The sequence below is a fragment of the Euwallacea fornicatus genome, chromosome 5, assembly GCF_040115645.1.
Source record: "Euwallacea fornicatus isolate EFF26 chromosome 5, ASM4011564v1, whole genome shotgun sequence".
NCBI classification, from domain to species: domain Eukaryota; kingdom Metazoa; phylum Arthropoda; class Insecta; order Coleoptera; family Curculionidae; genus Euwallacea; species Euwallacea fornicatus.
The window spans coordinates 4525086-4539839 of record NC_089545.1 but is presented as its reverse complement, the minus strand read 5'-3'; the positions used below and the strand labels follow the sequence as shown (position 1 = coordinate 4539839).

The 14754-nt window shown below is 36.7% G+C and overlaps 1 protein-coding gene across 2 annotated transcripts in view; it reads left to right on the top strand.

Moving 5' to 3' along the window:
* LOC136339272 (uncharacterized) overlaps nucleotides 1–14754 on the top strand; it is a 70179-nt gene that overhangs the window by 4036 nt on the left and 51389 nt on the right. For both annotated transcript variants that reach the window (XM_066282387.1, XM_066282386.1), the window contains exons 2-3: nucleotides 9557–9765; nucleotides 14601–14736. In XM_066282387.1, the coding sequence (XP_066138484.1) occupies nucleotides 9557–9765; nucleotides 14601–14736 (345 nt within the window). The remainder of the gene's footprint in view (nucleotides 1–9556; nucleotides 9766–14600; nucleotides 14737–14754) is intronic.

The following is a 14754-nucleotide window of genomic DNA, read 5'->3' as shown; positions in this document are numbered from 1 at the left end:
ACCGTTTCGTCCCGCCGATAAACAATAATCGAAATTCGTCATTTTGCGTATGATAATTCAGAAACCAACCGTCTCGTCACGAATTTGAAAAGCAGTATAAAACGACCTAAAATTCAGCCCCTTTAACTGGTGCTGTGGGCGTAATATCCGCATGGATCTTGATGTAGACGAATCGGGACACTGGGTGAATACGTTGATTTTTCTGGGTGCGTCCACGTCCTTTCACAGATCCCAGACGTCATTTCACGAATAAATGGCTTTGATTAAATCGCATGTAACGCAAAGCTAAATCATCCAAATATTTGCATGATACAGCATCATGTAACTGATGCATCAGAGGCAGAAACAGAACGAATTAAAACATCCAGTTTCAGTTGGGCGTTCTAATAGATCCACCGGCCGACATGTCAACAAGTGAATATGGTCCGAATGAAAAATTACGGGTAAAATGGCATATTCACAATATGAGCCCCTTTATTTTCGTTAAATTCTGCTATTTCCACTCCACCTATGGCAGCATTAAATTTACTCAGCCGTGATATCCGAGAATTTGTCGGCGATTTTATTTAATGTCAGCTTTCTCTCAATTTACGTTACATGTGCTTTTTCGCCACAATACAGCCCGAATATTTAAAACCGAGTGATTTATTGAGCTGCATCCCACGTTTTAAATTCCCTATTTCGATAAGAGCCGAGAATTTCCATGTCGCTTTTCGCTGAAATAATATTTTTAAATTGGTTCTTTCATATTTTTCGACTAAGAGTGCTACTTCGCACTAATGGCTTTAATAACATCGAGAGGACATTCGTTTGGAAGCAGTTAAGTAGAAACGCTAAAGGAACGATTTTTTTTTTTTGTAGTGTCGTGACTTGGAAATTGTACTGAAATATTGCTTGAATATTATTCATTCTATGCAGAAAGTTCTGATGTGGGTGATGTGAAGTCATACTTCTAATTACGGTTGGTAATTTGGTGTAAAAATCTACGAACAGAAGGTTCGAAGTTTTGGTAACGTTTTATGGCCTCCTCGTTCGCCTGACCTCCGCTTCTGTAATTTCTTTTTATGCGGTTATCTGAAGGCACGTGTCTACGGGGCCAAGCCTCGTGCACTAGAGGAATTAAAAGAAACAATTCAACATCGAACCACGGAAATCGACGGAGACCTGCTGGAAAAGGTGGAAGCGAATTTTTTTGTACGTTTTCAACATTGCGTCAACGAGAATGGACAGTACATGTCAGAGATAATTTTCTGTTCGTGACTATAAAATGCTGTTTTTGGCCATGCTGTTATAATGAAAAAACAAAATTCTACAAGGTGTTTAAAAAAGGCGCGCCAATATTTATGGAGGTGATTGCTCAGGCTATTTTATGGAAAAAATTCCTATAAATATATGTCCGGAAGTGTATAGTTTCCAAGATGCAAGGTGTAACTTTTTTTTTTTTAATAACGTTTTTTGAAAAATAATTCAAATATCTTTTGACCGAGTTTTGAAACTTTTTTAAAATCCTCATAGCACAAAATATTCTTAATAAATAAGGGAACAAACCCTTGCATTTTTTGAAAATATTTTTGCATAATAAATGGACATGCAATGAAACAGATTTTATTTTCTATCTCGTAAACGATGCAAAATACGACGAAAATTCAAGAGACAAAAAAGTTGTATTTTAGTTACTTCATTTCGAAAAGATATCGAAATTTGATTAAAGTTAGTGGCGTACATCCTTTTGTCAATAAATTTGGTTAAGGTTATCCCTCCCCTCCCCCTGATGCAACTGAACTTAAAAATTTTAATCTAGACAGGGCCATATCAGCCCCTTATTACTACACACAACTACAAAATTAAAGAAAAAATCGATTACTTATATATTAAAAGATATTCGAATTATTTTTCAAAAATAGTTATTTAAAAAAAGTTTACACCCTGCATCTTGGAAGCAATACATCCCCGGACCTATACTTAAAGGAACTTTTTTCCATCAGACGACCTGAGAAATCACTCTCTTAAATACTGCCTCGTCTTTTTTAAACATCCTCTATATCAAAAACTATTGGTTCTACTACCATTTCAAAAACACTTCATCCCATGCCTCACCCTGCGCTATCGGCTAAACCTAAGGTCAATGTAGGTTTTGAATCGACCGGAAATGGAATTTGGAACCAAGCAACTCGTTGTCAATTTCCAGAATAACAATAGTTTTAGCAACAATGCTGATCTGCTGATTAATTCCGACGTACCCTCATAAAATTGTTACATATTGCTCATGAGATATTGCAAGCATTCCAAACTTCCGTAACACGCTGTATACTCGCGTGCCAGATTATACATGTAACAGTGTAGTTTTTTTATTCTTTTTTATTGTAAGATCCGAACTAGTTTCCGAACCAACTCGTCCTGAAGTTTTTAATTATTTCATGGAACCGTCGAATACATTCAGAGTGCTTCCTGTTTAATGGGCTAAACTTCACAAAATGTTTCAAAACAAACATTTCGATTTGGATAGATTTCCTTTATAGGAATGTGGAATGTTTTCGATATACAGGATGCCAGGTTGTATGTGCTTTAATGGTATATCCTTCATTTTGGGTACCACTTATTTGTCGAGTTAGCAAGTGGAAGTTACTCACCAGTGATCTGGAGAGATTCATTTGCATGTTTTGAATGGTTATTACAAAGTTGATTACTCAGACACCCACATTTTGCACTTTAGTAAAGTGATATTTTTCAATCGAGTGCATAAGTGAACATCAGTTCACTACCTTTAAGATATAGTTTTTTCAGAGCACAGTTTTAATCGCTAATAATTCAATAGCTATATCAGGTATACCGGTATGAAGTGAGCGTCAGGATATAAATGTCTCGATATAGGGCATTTGTTGTAAACAAACCATTTTTTTTTGTTTGCTTGGTTGGTATGCAAACTGACAAACACATTTAGTACAAATCAAGTCCTTGAACAAATAACAATATATTATTTCATCGTGCCAAAAATGACGAATTTTGTACCACAAAATGATGATATGCGGAAAGCATTCATTTTTTTCTTTCATTTGAAGAAAAGTGCTGCAGAGTCGCATCGAATGCTTGTCGAGCCATATGGTGATTATGCTTTATCAGAAGCAACATGCAAAAGACGGTTTCAACGATTCAGAAATAACAATTTTGATGTGCAAAATGAAGAACGTGGCAGACCACCAAAAAAGTTTGAAGAAGCCGAACTGCAATAGATATTGGACGATGATGACACTTTAAGTCAAAAGCAAATTGCAGAAATGTTAAATGTTGCACAACGAACAATTTCTGATCGTTTAAAAGCTATGGGAAAGATCCAAAAGTGTGGAAAATGGGTGCCGCATGAATTGAGTGAAAAACAGATGGAGCACCGAAAAAACACGTGTGAAATTTTACTTCAAAGACACGAAAAAAAGTCAGTTTTGCATCGAATTGTTACTGGAGATGAAAAGTGGATTTATTTTCATAATCCTAAACGGAAAAAATCATGGGTTGATTCGGGATAACCATCAACATCGACTGCAAAACCTGATTAATTCGGCAAGAAGGCAATGCTATGTGTTTGGTGGGATCAGAAAGGCGTGGTGCACCACGAGCTTTTAAAACCTGGTGAAACCGTTAATGCTGCTCGCTACCGACTACAATTGATTCATTTAAAAAATGTATTGATCGAAAAACGATCAGAATGGGCCAGAAGACACGGGAAGGTAATTTTGCTCCATGACAACGCACCTGCACACAAAACAACACCGGTTTAGGATACCATCTAAACGCTTGGCTGGGAGTTGCTATCCCATCCGCCGTATTCACCAGACTTGGCTCCTTCGGACTGCCATTTGTTTTCATCGATGGGACACGCATTGGCTGAGCAGCACTTCGATTCCTACGAAGAAGTAGAAAATTGGGTGTTTAATTGGTTTGATGCCAAAGAGGCACATTTCTATTGGTGTGGTATATATATATATATATGTCGCTTTATAATGTCGAACGTAAAATATAGTTAATTACTCGAAGTTATCGTTTCTCATTGCTAACTAATTTTAACATTAAAATTTATACTGCGAAATATTTTAGAGCCATTGATGAATTATGTCTGAATATCTATTGGGTTACTAGGCCGAAAATTAATTTCAGGTTTTGCGGTTATTTCAACAGCAATCAATGATATGATCGTAACGATAAAGTATTTATTAGTTTTTCTAACCATCCAGATTTGATAATCATCAAATATTTAATAATTGGTTTTAACCTCGCAATCAGTTTACCAAATGAAATACCAATGTTTGCAATTATTCTTTGTACCATGAAAACCAACAAGGCAATTCGGGTTTTATAACTAAATCTAATTATAAATTAATGCCATGTAAAATATGAAATATGGAAAGTTTTTACATATTGCAGAGTTGTAATGATTAATATCACGGAAACCAAATATTGGTAATTATCACTATTTTAGCTTTCACCACAAGCTACGTTTGCGATCTGTTTTCGAAGGAAGTGAAAAGCGGAAACTGCCAAGAACTTGAATTTAAAGCATTCCGGGACGTTACAGAAGGTCGTGATCCCACCAGTTTTCTGGAGAGATCGAGACTAAATTCCTGGATATCGGCAGGTCGGGAAGCTTGGCCAAGGTATTTGTTTACGTCTTGTTGGATAATATCTTTCTCGGTCTAATATTGCATTCTATCCTTCGGGCGTTTATTGGTTTATCGCTTATCAAATTTGCTTCAATTTGAAACCAACGTCTACACAATATTTGAGCAGAAACTAGTTCGACACATTTTTTAGGGAAATTTATCTGCTCCAAAAATCATTAATTTCGTGCTGTATTCTTACCTGATATTAGTAACTTAGTTTTCCATGTTTCGGTAAGTCATTACTTTTACGCAATATGTTAGTCGGTGACAAAGTGACTGTGATATTGCCACGAACAATGCTTTGTTCGTGGAGAAATTTATTTTTTAATTGCTCCGAAAGAAGACCAGATATGTAGTTCCTCCCCTCTTCTCCTCATTCCGTGCAGTTCATACTCCGAGGGCTTCGTGACTTTCTGAAAATAAAAGGTTGTGTATCGACAGTGTGCGGTGATTAGTAATGAGCAACAGAGTCTTGGACTCTTTTCACGTGTGCGAAAGTGCCTTTATCGTATTTTTTTAGACGAAGAGCTATGTACAGTGGGGGTGGAATTGGTCTGCTTGAACAGAGAAAACCGATTTCCCGATTAGACAGAGCAAAATCAATTTAGATGTCATGGGCTCGATTTCTGAGAAATATTTAATGGTCAAAACGGTCTGACGATATTTTCACTGCCGGTCGAGATATAGGGCGTTTTTCAATTTCCGGCCTTTTTGAAAATTACCCATTACTTTTTTATTTCGAAAAATATTTTAATTCTGTAAACACATTCTTGAGGCACTTTTTTAAGTGCTATCTAGTGACCTATTCACATATTTTTCGACAGTTGTCCATTTTATACACATCGCAAATGGCTGGAGATATTTTGAGTTTGAAAAAATAAATGATTAACAGCTATGGAACTGATTATTTCAATACAATAATAAAGGGTGTTTATTTCTTTATGAGTTATCGGAAAATTTAGATTTGTTAACTCCCCAAAGAAATACCGTGCGTTCAATAGTTAAGTTTTTCCTCGTAAAAATAATTCAAGCAGCATTCGCTTGGAAACATTGTAAAAATAGTTAAGATATTGAAATTTATTTCTCGCGTGTGCCCCTGTGACATTCATTGCTGCCTAGCACCTGCTGGACATATTTAAAATTGAATTATCCAATAAATCCCGTCTTATCGTCTATTTAGAAGTCATGGCAACAACAAAATATGTTGTTTTGGCGTGAAATTGTTTTATTTGATATTTAAAGCTGCAATTTATTATTTTTAACTTCAAGAAAATACGTCCTTGCAATCTTGCAGGGGGGGACTTGGTCTATTTCTTGCATGGGTCTTGGTCTAGCATTACGTGCAATACCAATGTTGCATCTGACATCTTTTTCTCCAATCGATACACAGCCCGATCCGTAAAAAGGCGAATTTCCGCGCCATTCGAAACCTCGCATGGGAATGAAATCTGTCTGATGGTCCGGCTAAAAACGTAAAAAGAAGGAAGTTAAGAGACTAAATGAAATTAAAATGGCCTCAGGACTCATCCGAGGCTAGCTTAATATCCCTTAATACAATGTTCAGTGCCCCCCGATGGGTTTAAAGGTAAAGAGACAGCAAAGAGCGGCTAATGTTACACAAAATTGCGGTAGGTGGAGTTCAAAATGTCGCGTATCTCATAACGAAACGGTTGGTAATATATCTCTTAAACTGCTACAAGCATTTTACTACTTTAAGATGTAAATAAACTTTGCACCCCCAGCGTTTTATTCAAAAGCATCATTCTTCAATTACCAGGCTCGAAACGATCAATTTGCGACGTAACAAAGTTTAGGAAATATATTGTCTGAAATTGTGCCCGCCTGCGAAGTTTCGTTCTGGAAACTTTTGGAAAAAAGTTCACGAGAGTATAATGCTAAAAACGTATGGGTCTCCACATACTCCTACAAGTTCGACTACGTTTGGTTTGATACAGTGGAGGACGGTCTGGAGATATACAAGACATTAAATATTCCCAATTTATGGGGTTGAATTGAACTTTAACGTAAAATTTTACTACTGGTATCAGTTTTAGCTCGGACCGGGTAAAATATGTATTTCGTCCGTCAAATAAACTTAAATTATTTGATTTTGCTAATAAAAAGACTTTCATATATCAAGGATTTCAAAGCAATCGACCAAAAGGCAATTTATTTTGGAGGCCATAAATTTTGTTAAAATATTATTGCAATATAAATCTGCCCCATAAATCTTAATTATTAACGTTTTTCCGAGTTTCCCAAACGGCTCGTTTTAATAACTAATTTACTGCCAGTTTTTGTGAAAGAGAAATCAAAAATCACGTCCAAAATGTTCTCAAGGAAGATGAAGGCGTTTACTAGGCCTCGATAATAAACATCACCTTTCTGCACCCTCTCCATCTCTTATATGGCACCCCTTCAACAAATCACACTTTTAACCGAACAGCACATAGATATGCTGGAAATATTTTATGACGGAATGATTCTACGCGAGTTTTATGCTCTATAAGCCCAAATTGCACAATGAAACTGTAATGGGATGAACCCGGCTGTTGTCTTTTATTGCTTGTTAACCATTTATTGCAATTTCAAACGACTCACCCTAAAATTTCGAATATGATTATTTCATTTTGCCAGAGTTTTGCGTATGAGGTTGGGCCAATGAAAATTGTTGAGATCAAAAAGTAGAATTAAAACCGTTGATATTCTTTTTGATTCAAGACCGTGAACATCTGCTGGTATAGTGTGATGCAACAAAAGAAAGTTACTCGAACCATGAAACGAGCAGACACAGATTATTTTTCGTAAAGTTCTGAGAGACGTATGCACATTTGTCTTTAAGAAATCAAACAGGAACGTTGTCAAGCAGTCGAAAAATACAATTCGTTTAATCCGAAGCTGAAAAAGGGGGAAAAGAATAAAACGTCGTGAAAGTTTCCCAATAAAACATTAAATTAAGATTTCAATTTCAGATACCTCGATTTAACGGTTTAATTTTAGCCAAATTAATTTTGCTCTTTGTATGCAAAATTATCGTTGCACGATAAGCTGAACTTTGCTGTTTTGGTGATATTGTTCCAGTCAAATGAAAGAAGTTTTAGCACATATTAGAAGTGTTTTAATTAGAATAGTTCTTAGTTTTAAGTTTACCGCAGAGGTAATCCAGATACGCAAGATGCCCGCTCTTCGAGCCTCAGATATGCGGAAGTCGATTGAATTGGGTCAAAAGTACATCAAACACAGATTTTCAAATCGGCAATGGTGTCTTATCCAAATTATTTGTCTAAATATTCGTAAAAAAATAAATTGTCTTCTTTTGTTTTGTTGCTTACAAAATCTGAAATTGCTCATTATAAAAGGATCTAACAGAAATATCCTTGAAGATGTATTAGAAGTTACTTTTTAACAAATCAGCTGAGGTCAATATTGACGGACCTGAAAAGGCGAAATGAACACTTTCCAAGGCCCGTGAAAATTTTACGAATACCCAATAAAACACACTACCCTAGTAGTTCGTAAGGAAATGCCTCTCTTCTCACGGAAAAGTGTACATGCTCCCCATTTAGGTGCAGGAGGGACTATTCTCACACACCTACTCCGGTAATCGTTATTTACGTCCCAAGTCCAGTCCAGTAGATGCCTTATTACAGTATTCGATATTCGAGCGTTATCTGCTAAGACGCGTTTATGGGTCACAACCCTCTCAGTTGGTTTCACTCTGTCCGGAAATTCAAGCAATTCTAAGGAATACGTCGAATAATGTGTAATCTCAATGGAAATATGTTATTGAAAGCGGTCTAACATATGGCTAACTCCACTTAGTTGTGGTTTTTTCTAATTTTGCTGCACCATTGAGCAATCATAAAAAAGACCGACATTTGAATTTATTCAAGCTCCACTTCATATCTGTCAACTACAGTAACTATTGCTGCTACTGTTCCCATTTTTTAAGCGAGTTGATAAATGAAGGTGTCTGCTTTTATTATGTAATTAGTTACGACATGAACCAAGATAAGGCATTAGTTTTGATTAACCAGACTACTATTTTATTTCTTAGAATTTGGAAAATACTTTTTTCACGACTGAAAGACGCTTGATTTCCATAGGCTCTCGTTTCCAACGAGTTGCTCGCGCAACGATGGGGAAATGAGGTTATTTCTCACGCTTTCGCACCGGTGTCCATGGCAACGGGGTAAACTAGATAATTACGGTCGACGACGGGTCGAATTTTGAAGTTTAAGCGGTAAATTATTTTTATAGCATCGCACACGTCCTGCACAAAATTGCCATTTTCCGTTTAAAACGTACTAGATTATAAATAATACAGTGGCAATTAGTTAATTGACTTTTGAAATGAATAATTCCTTGACTGGATAAATCATTAATACTCCCGATTTTCGTAAATTATTTTTCACTTTCTCTTCATTCTAATGCCATAATCTCAATTAATTTTTATAATTAAACGATACAAATCAGCTCTCTTAACGAGACCATTAGTTTAAATCAATTCCTCAGCTGTCTAGACAGGAATCAGATAGCGACGGATCTTATAGCCCGGCAATTGCTAAAAACTACGTTGCCGGGTATTTGTCGGGACAGGGCTTAAAGTCTCAGCACTTATCTCGATCATTCTTTTAATTTCTTGTTTACTGCAGTTGAACTGTCTTTTTCTGTTCGTTGGAAATGTAATTTCCCCTATTTCGCTCTTTAATCGAGGAAATGTGGGTCGACACAAAAGGTTCAGCAGTAGGACGATGATCATTCGCAACATGTGACGACCAAAAACGTTGAAAAGTACTAAGTGAGTTGAGAATATATAGAATTTCTTTAATTGTTTCCTCTTATGAGATTAAAGTGGCAATTTTTACTGATGGTCGATTAATTTACTGATCTCTTTGTTTCAGATCTTCTCGGATTGAAAGACGTAAAGCTGACAATCGAACCATCTATAGTGCAATATTTGAGCCAGTCTACGTTGCGTTGTTCATATGATTTGGAGAAAGATATTTTATATTCGGTGAAATGGTACAGGGGCTTGCGCGAATTTTATAGATATACTCCCATCGAGCAGCCAACCACAAAAGTTTTTCCGTTTGAGGGAATCACTGTTGATGTAAGTTCTCTTTCTCAAGTATTTTTGGTATCTTTAGGACAGTAGAAACTTCCAGGAAGTGATTTTCCAGCTTCATTTTATGTGGCATGTAAAGATGTGATGTACATTGGTCAAAACAATTACGGGACATTTCAAAATATTGTCTTAAAAGTTTTTTATGCCACATGAAACGTATCGAAACAAATTATATTTGTAGTTTGACATTTTTTATTGATAAAATAAAGCACTTTTTGTTGTGTAAACTTGATTCGACCCGTTGTGACAGTCGTGTGCGAAATTGTGCAAATTTTTAAATTAAAAGCCGATGTTTATCTAATGTTATTTGAATTCGTGATTTATTAATTTGAAACAAAAATGAATTTTTAATAATGAGCATGATCCCCTCTTGCTGCTAAAGAGGCTTGACATCGTGATAGCGTTGATGCAATCAAGTTGTCAAAGAGGTCTTGGGAAATTCCATTTCCACTCTTCAATTAGGGCATTTCGAAGATTTGGAATAGCTCGAGGTAGTGAATCTTTGCTTGCACTTCCCGAAGTGTCCCAAGCATGTTCAATTGGATTTCCATCTGGAGAATAGGCAGGCCACACCATTCTCTCAATATTCATTTCACCCAACTAGTTGTTCACGATGTTACGGCGATGTGGACGAGAATTGTCGTCCATAAATACGAATTGATTACTTATTGCTTCAGCATACGGCATTGTAATAAGTTGAAGAATTTCATTAAGCCACCTATTGGGGTTTAAAGAACCATTGTCAATGAAATAAAGATCTGTATGTCCGCTAAGATCAATACCGTTCATGCCGTGATATTACCATCTGCAAGGTGAGATCTTTCTCTGATAAACTAATGATTCTTTCGTATTCTGCGTTCACACCAAATTAGGACATGTTCATTATCAGGGTCTAAAGTGAACCTAGACGCGTCCCTCAAGAGCACCTCAGGCATTACGGGTCCAATTTTGATGAATCTCAGTCCATGCCCTTGCTCTTTTGTGTTTCATAGTCAGTGGAATACACACCATTGATTTTTGGGCCTACAATCCGACATTGTGAAGTCTATTTCTTATGGTTTGAGTGGGCACAAGCCTTCTGGTACCACCGGTAAACACGCTTTTTAGAAATTGTTGCATTGGCATTGCGATTTCTTCTCGCGAGCAATTGGCGAAAACGGTCTTCCCTATGTGTTGCTGTTGATGACCGACCTTGTCCTGGTCTTCTTTTAATATTTCCTGTTTCAAGAAATCAATTCCACAATTTTGAAACTATACTTCGGCTGACATTAAACAATTGAGCAACATGCGTCTGTGTTCGCTCAGCTTCGAGTTGCCCTATGGCTCGCCATGTCTCACTTTCCATTAAACCATGTTGCTCGTTCATTGTAGAAATAATTAAATAAAAAAATTCCACACCACTTTTTTCTGAGTACAAAAATTTGACTGATACCTAAGTAGCGCTTAAATGCGCTTTTATACTCTTTGTGACAATTCAAATTAAAACCCGTAAAATCGATAGAGACCCACCGTATGCATTATTTTCCTGTTTAGTCCTGTAAAATGATTATTATCCTATAGGAAATAGGCGAATAAAATTGAATGAAAAAGTTGTATTCATAAATAACATAATATTCCCTTTTGAGAAGTGTAGTAAAGCACTCGTGTTTTCATTTCCTTTTCAACAAATGCCAATAATTTTCGTCGCCCGAACGGGTTCTGGTAGCTTATTGGATTAGTGACGTAATGAACTAAAGCCCGCGTCTAATGACACTAAAGCTAAGCAAAGCCGGAAAGGCTCTACGAAAGAGACTCTATGAGGCTTTTACCTTGAACTCCTCGATGAAAGGATGGTTCAAATGGTTCTCCACCGACTGTAGTGTATTGTTCGGTGACATTGATTTTAAGGCCAAACCCGGACATACGATAAATAAACAGATTAATACGATGATGTAAAGGGTTTTCAATTTTAAGAAAAGCGTAAGAGGCTGCGAAATACTGACAACGAGCTCTTCTTATGATTTAGATGATCGCACACCTGTGTAGTAATATCACAGGTGATAGTTTCCACGGGAAATTTGTTTTTGATTTGTTGAGGGGGATTAAGGCTGGTACAAATTACCCTTATTAAGACATTATCTGGTTTTCACCGCAGCTTGGTTCGGAAAAGTTTATCGAGGGGCCAGGATCATATCATGAAAATGGTAATCTGTTCAAAAGTTATCTGAATACGGAATTTACGTATGCAAACCATACAATAATGTACCTGAATTTTGTTGTTCAAAGTGCCTTATTAAAATCCCGAAGGTTCGCAACAGTCATGTAGGATAGAAAATTAGAAGAAAAATTGTACGAAGCGAGTTTGCAAATTGACAAATCTAAAACAAAATATTCTTATACTGTATGTTTATTTTTCACGTACGTCGAAGCCAACAACATTAAAAAAACTCTTGTGTGAAACACGTCGGATCGTAATATTGTGCAATTCGCTCCGCTCGTTCGATGGAAATCTACTAGTGTTACAAAATAATACTTTTCCCAATAGGTTACATGAATAGTTAATGCAGACAATGCACGTAACGTGTCAGAAACATTTCTTGTATGATAATGACTACGATTCTTTTTGGTCGAGTTTCCATTGAATAATGAGAATTGTCTTGAAATTACTGTTCCCATGCCAGGCATCTGAAATCTTAATATAAAGCAAGAAGTAATGACACCAGCACTAAAAACCTCTTCTTGAACGTTTCTGCCGCACGTCTGGATACTTTTACATAGGATTCATCAGTCTCGTCCCACGTTTTCATTATGGTTTGAACATCAGAGATTCTATTTAAGAGCACTGTCTACGATAATTTCGACAATTTCAAGGGCGATTGAAACTCGACCGGCTCCAGATTGAACCTCAATCCGTTTGGTTTATATTACAACATAAAAACGGGATTGAACTAGAACCTGAGATTGAAATATTTTCCAAGTTGGTTGAAGACACATTTGTGTCGGTGAAAGATATATCCAGTGGGGATTTAATTTATATTAGCATTTTCAATTCATTTCCCGAAGATGTTGAAACTCAGACTTGCTTGACGGAGACGACAAAAAAATAGTAGCAGGATGGTCTTAATTTCTAGTAGGCAATTGCCTCTTGTAATCAGGATACCGACGTGCGGACCATAACGTGGAAGGGTATCACCCAAGAAATCCACTTAATCTAAATTAAATTTGATAATCAAATTTCCAAGACGTTGTCCAAACGCTCTTCTCCTTTGTTAAATCCTCTTTTCTTGTGGTACTGTGGGATCCATCGCGAAGTTTCCCATCTTCGCTTGATTTCATTGCGTAAGGCTGCTTCCAAAACAAGCTAAACACATCCGTCTATTCTTAGGTTTAAACTCTCAATTAATATATCTGTCGCCGCCACAAATTTGTCTTGAAGGAACTCGAAAAATATTTCAACCTCAATTTAATTGAAACCCATTTTTGTGTCACAATATAAACCAAGCGGATTGAGGTTCAGACTGAAACCGGATGGATCCGAGAAAATCTTCTACACCAAATACAAATCTTCGACGTTTTCTTTTAAAATTATTTTGGCTGCGACGTTTGAATAAACAACATTTACTTTATGCAACCAGTGCAAGTATTCACACGATTTGGTCGCATATATAGGGTGGAGATTTGTGAGGAACCAACCCGGTATGTATGGTGGCTGGTTTCAGTATTTTTCTACTATCTCCTTGAAAATAAAACAATACACTAATAACATTAGCTCAAAATGTACGTGCTTCGCACACACATTAACTGCGACAAGTGCACTTTTCACACGCTAATCGAGGAATGATAATATTGTCTCCTCTTCCCAGGATCAAACATCTTGCGAAGGAGGTTAGGATGTTCCTGTAGTTTTCACCCGGGTGTTTATGCACCTTCCATCGTTTAAGTACTATAATACTTTTAACAATGTTGAGCGTTACATCTAGTGAAGTTTAACCCCTCTCCTATTTAATCGTTATTTTTATTCTTGTCTTGGAACTATCTTCGACAGATCGAACATAATAAAATGGAATCAGGAAAAAGTCTTCCAGGAAAAAGTCTTCCATGGTTTCCGCACTCTTAGAAAAAGTATGGTGTGAAAAATATGCAAAAATTACTTATCTGTCACATCCGTGGAATATTGTGGCTCACGTACGATAAACTATCTCTTGTGTAAAAAGTGGTATATTCGGAAGTAGTTGGCAAAATTAGGACACATCCACCTGGATTTCGGATATAAGGTAAAGTGCATTATTATTGACGGGTTAAAGTTTGTAACTATCTTAGCGTCAAACTGCTACATCTTTTGTGTCCCTATAGTGCAGTATTCCACCTATGCAAACTTTGCAATTCACCAGACCTCATTTCGCTCCATCGCACAAACCAAAACTTTTATTCGACCCGTCCTTTTATCTATGTATAACCAACAAGAAACTTACTCGCAGTCGATTATGCAAATACCCCTAAACTATCGATGCATATTCCAGCATTACACATGCAAAGCTCTAAACAACCAGAATTTCCTCAGATTTTCCGCTTGAAGAGACCATCCGCGATGTAGATTTCGGTGTTGGCAAGCGCAAATGTTATGATAGTTTACTTTAACTTTGAATCTGGCATTTTATCCCTATGATGTTGTGTTATGTTCCTGGTATTTAAATGTCAGCATCTTTTTGCAACGACTTTTCTGTTCTCGGCAATGAACGAGTATAGTATTCATTTTTTATTTTCTTCCATTCGGAGCTCTAGTAAAGAAAAAGAGAATAATATTTAGTATAGTTGGATCATAAAATCAATTTTTATTGCAGCAAAGCAGTTCCAATTCCACTCAAGTGGTCCTTCGGAATATCAGCTTCAATTTGTCTGGCAACTTTAGCTGCGAAGTTACTACCGATGTACCCCATATGGTTACTGGCGTAGACGAACAAAGCATGGTAGTTATACGTAAGTACCAATCGATTC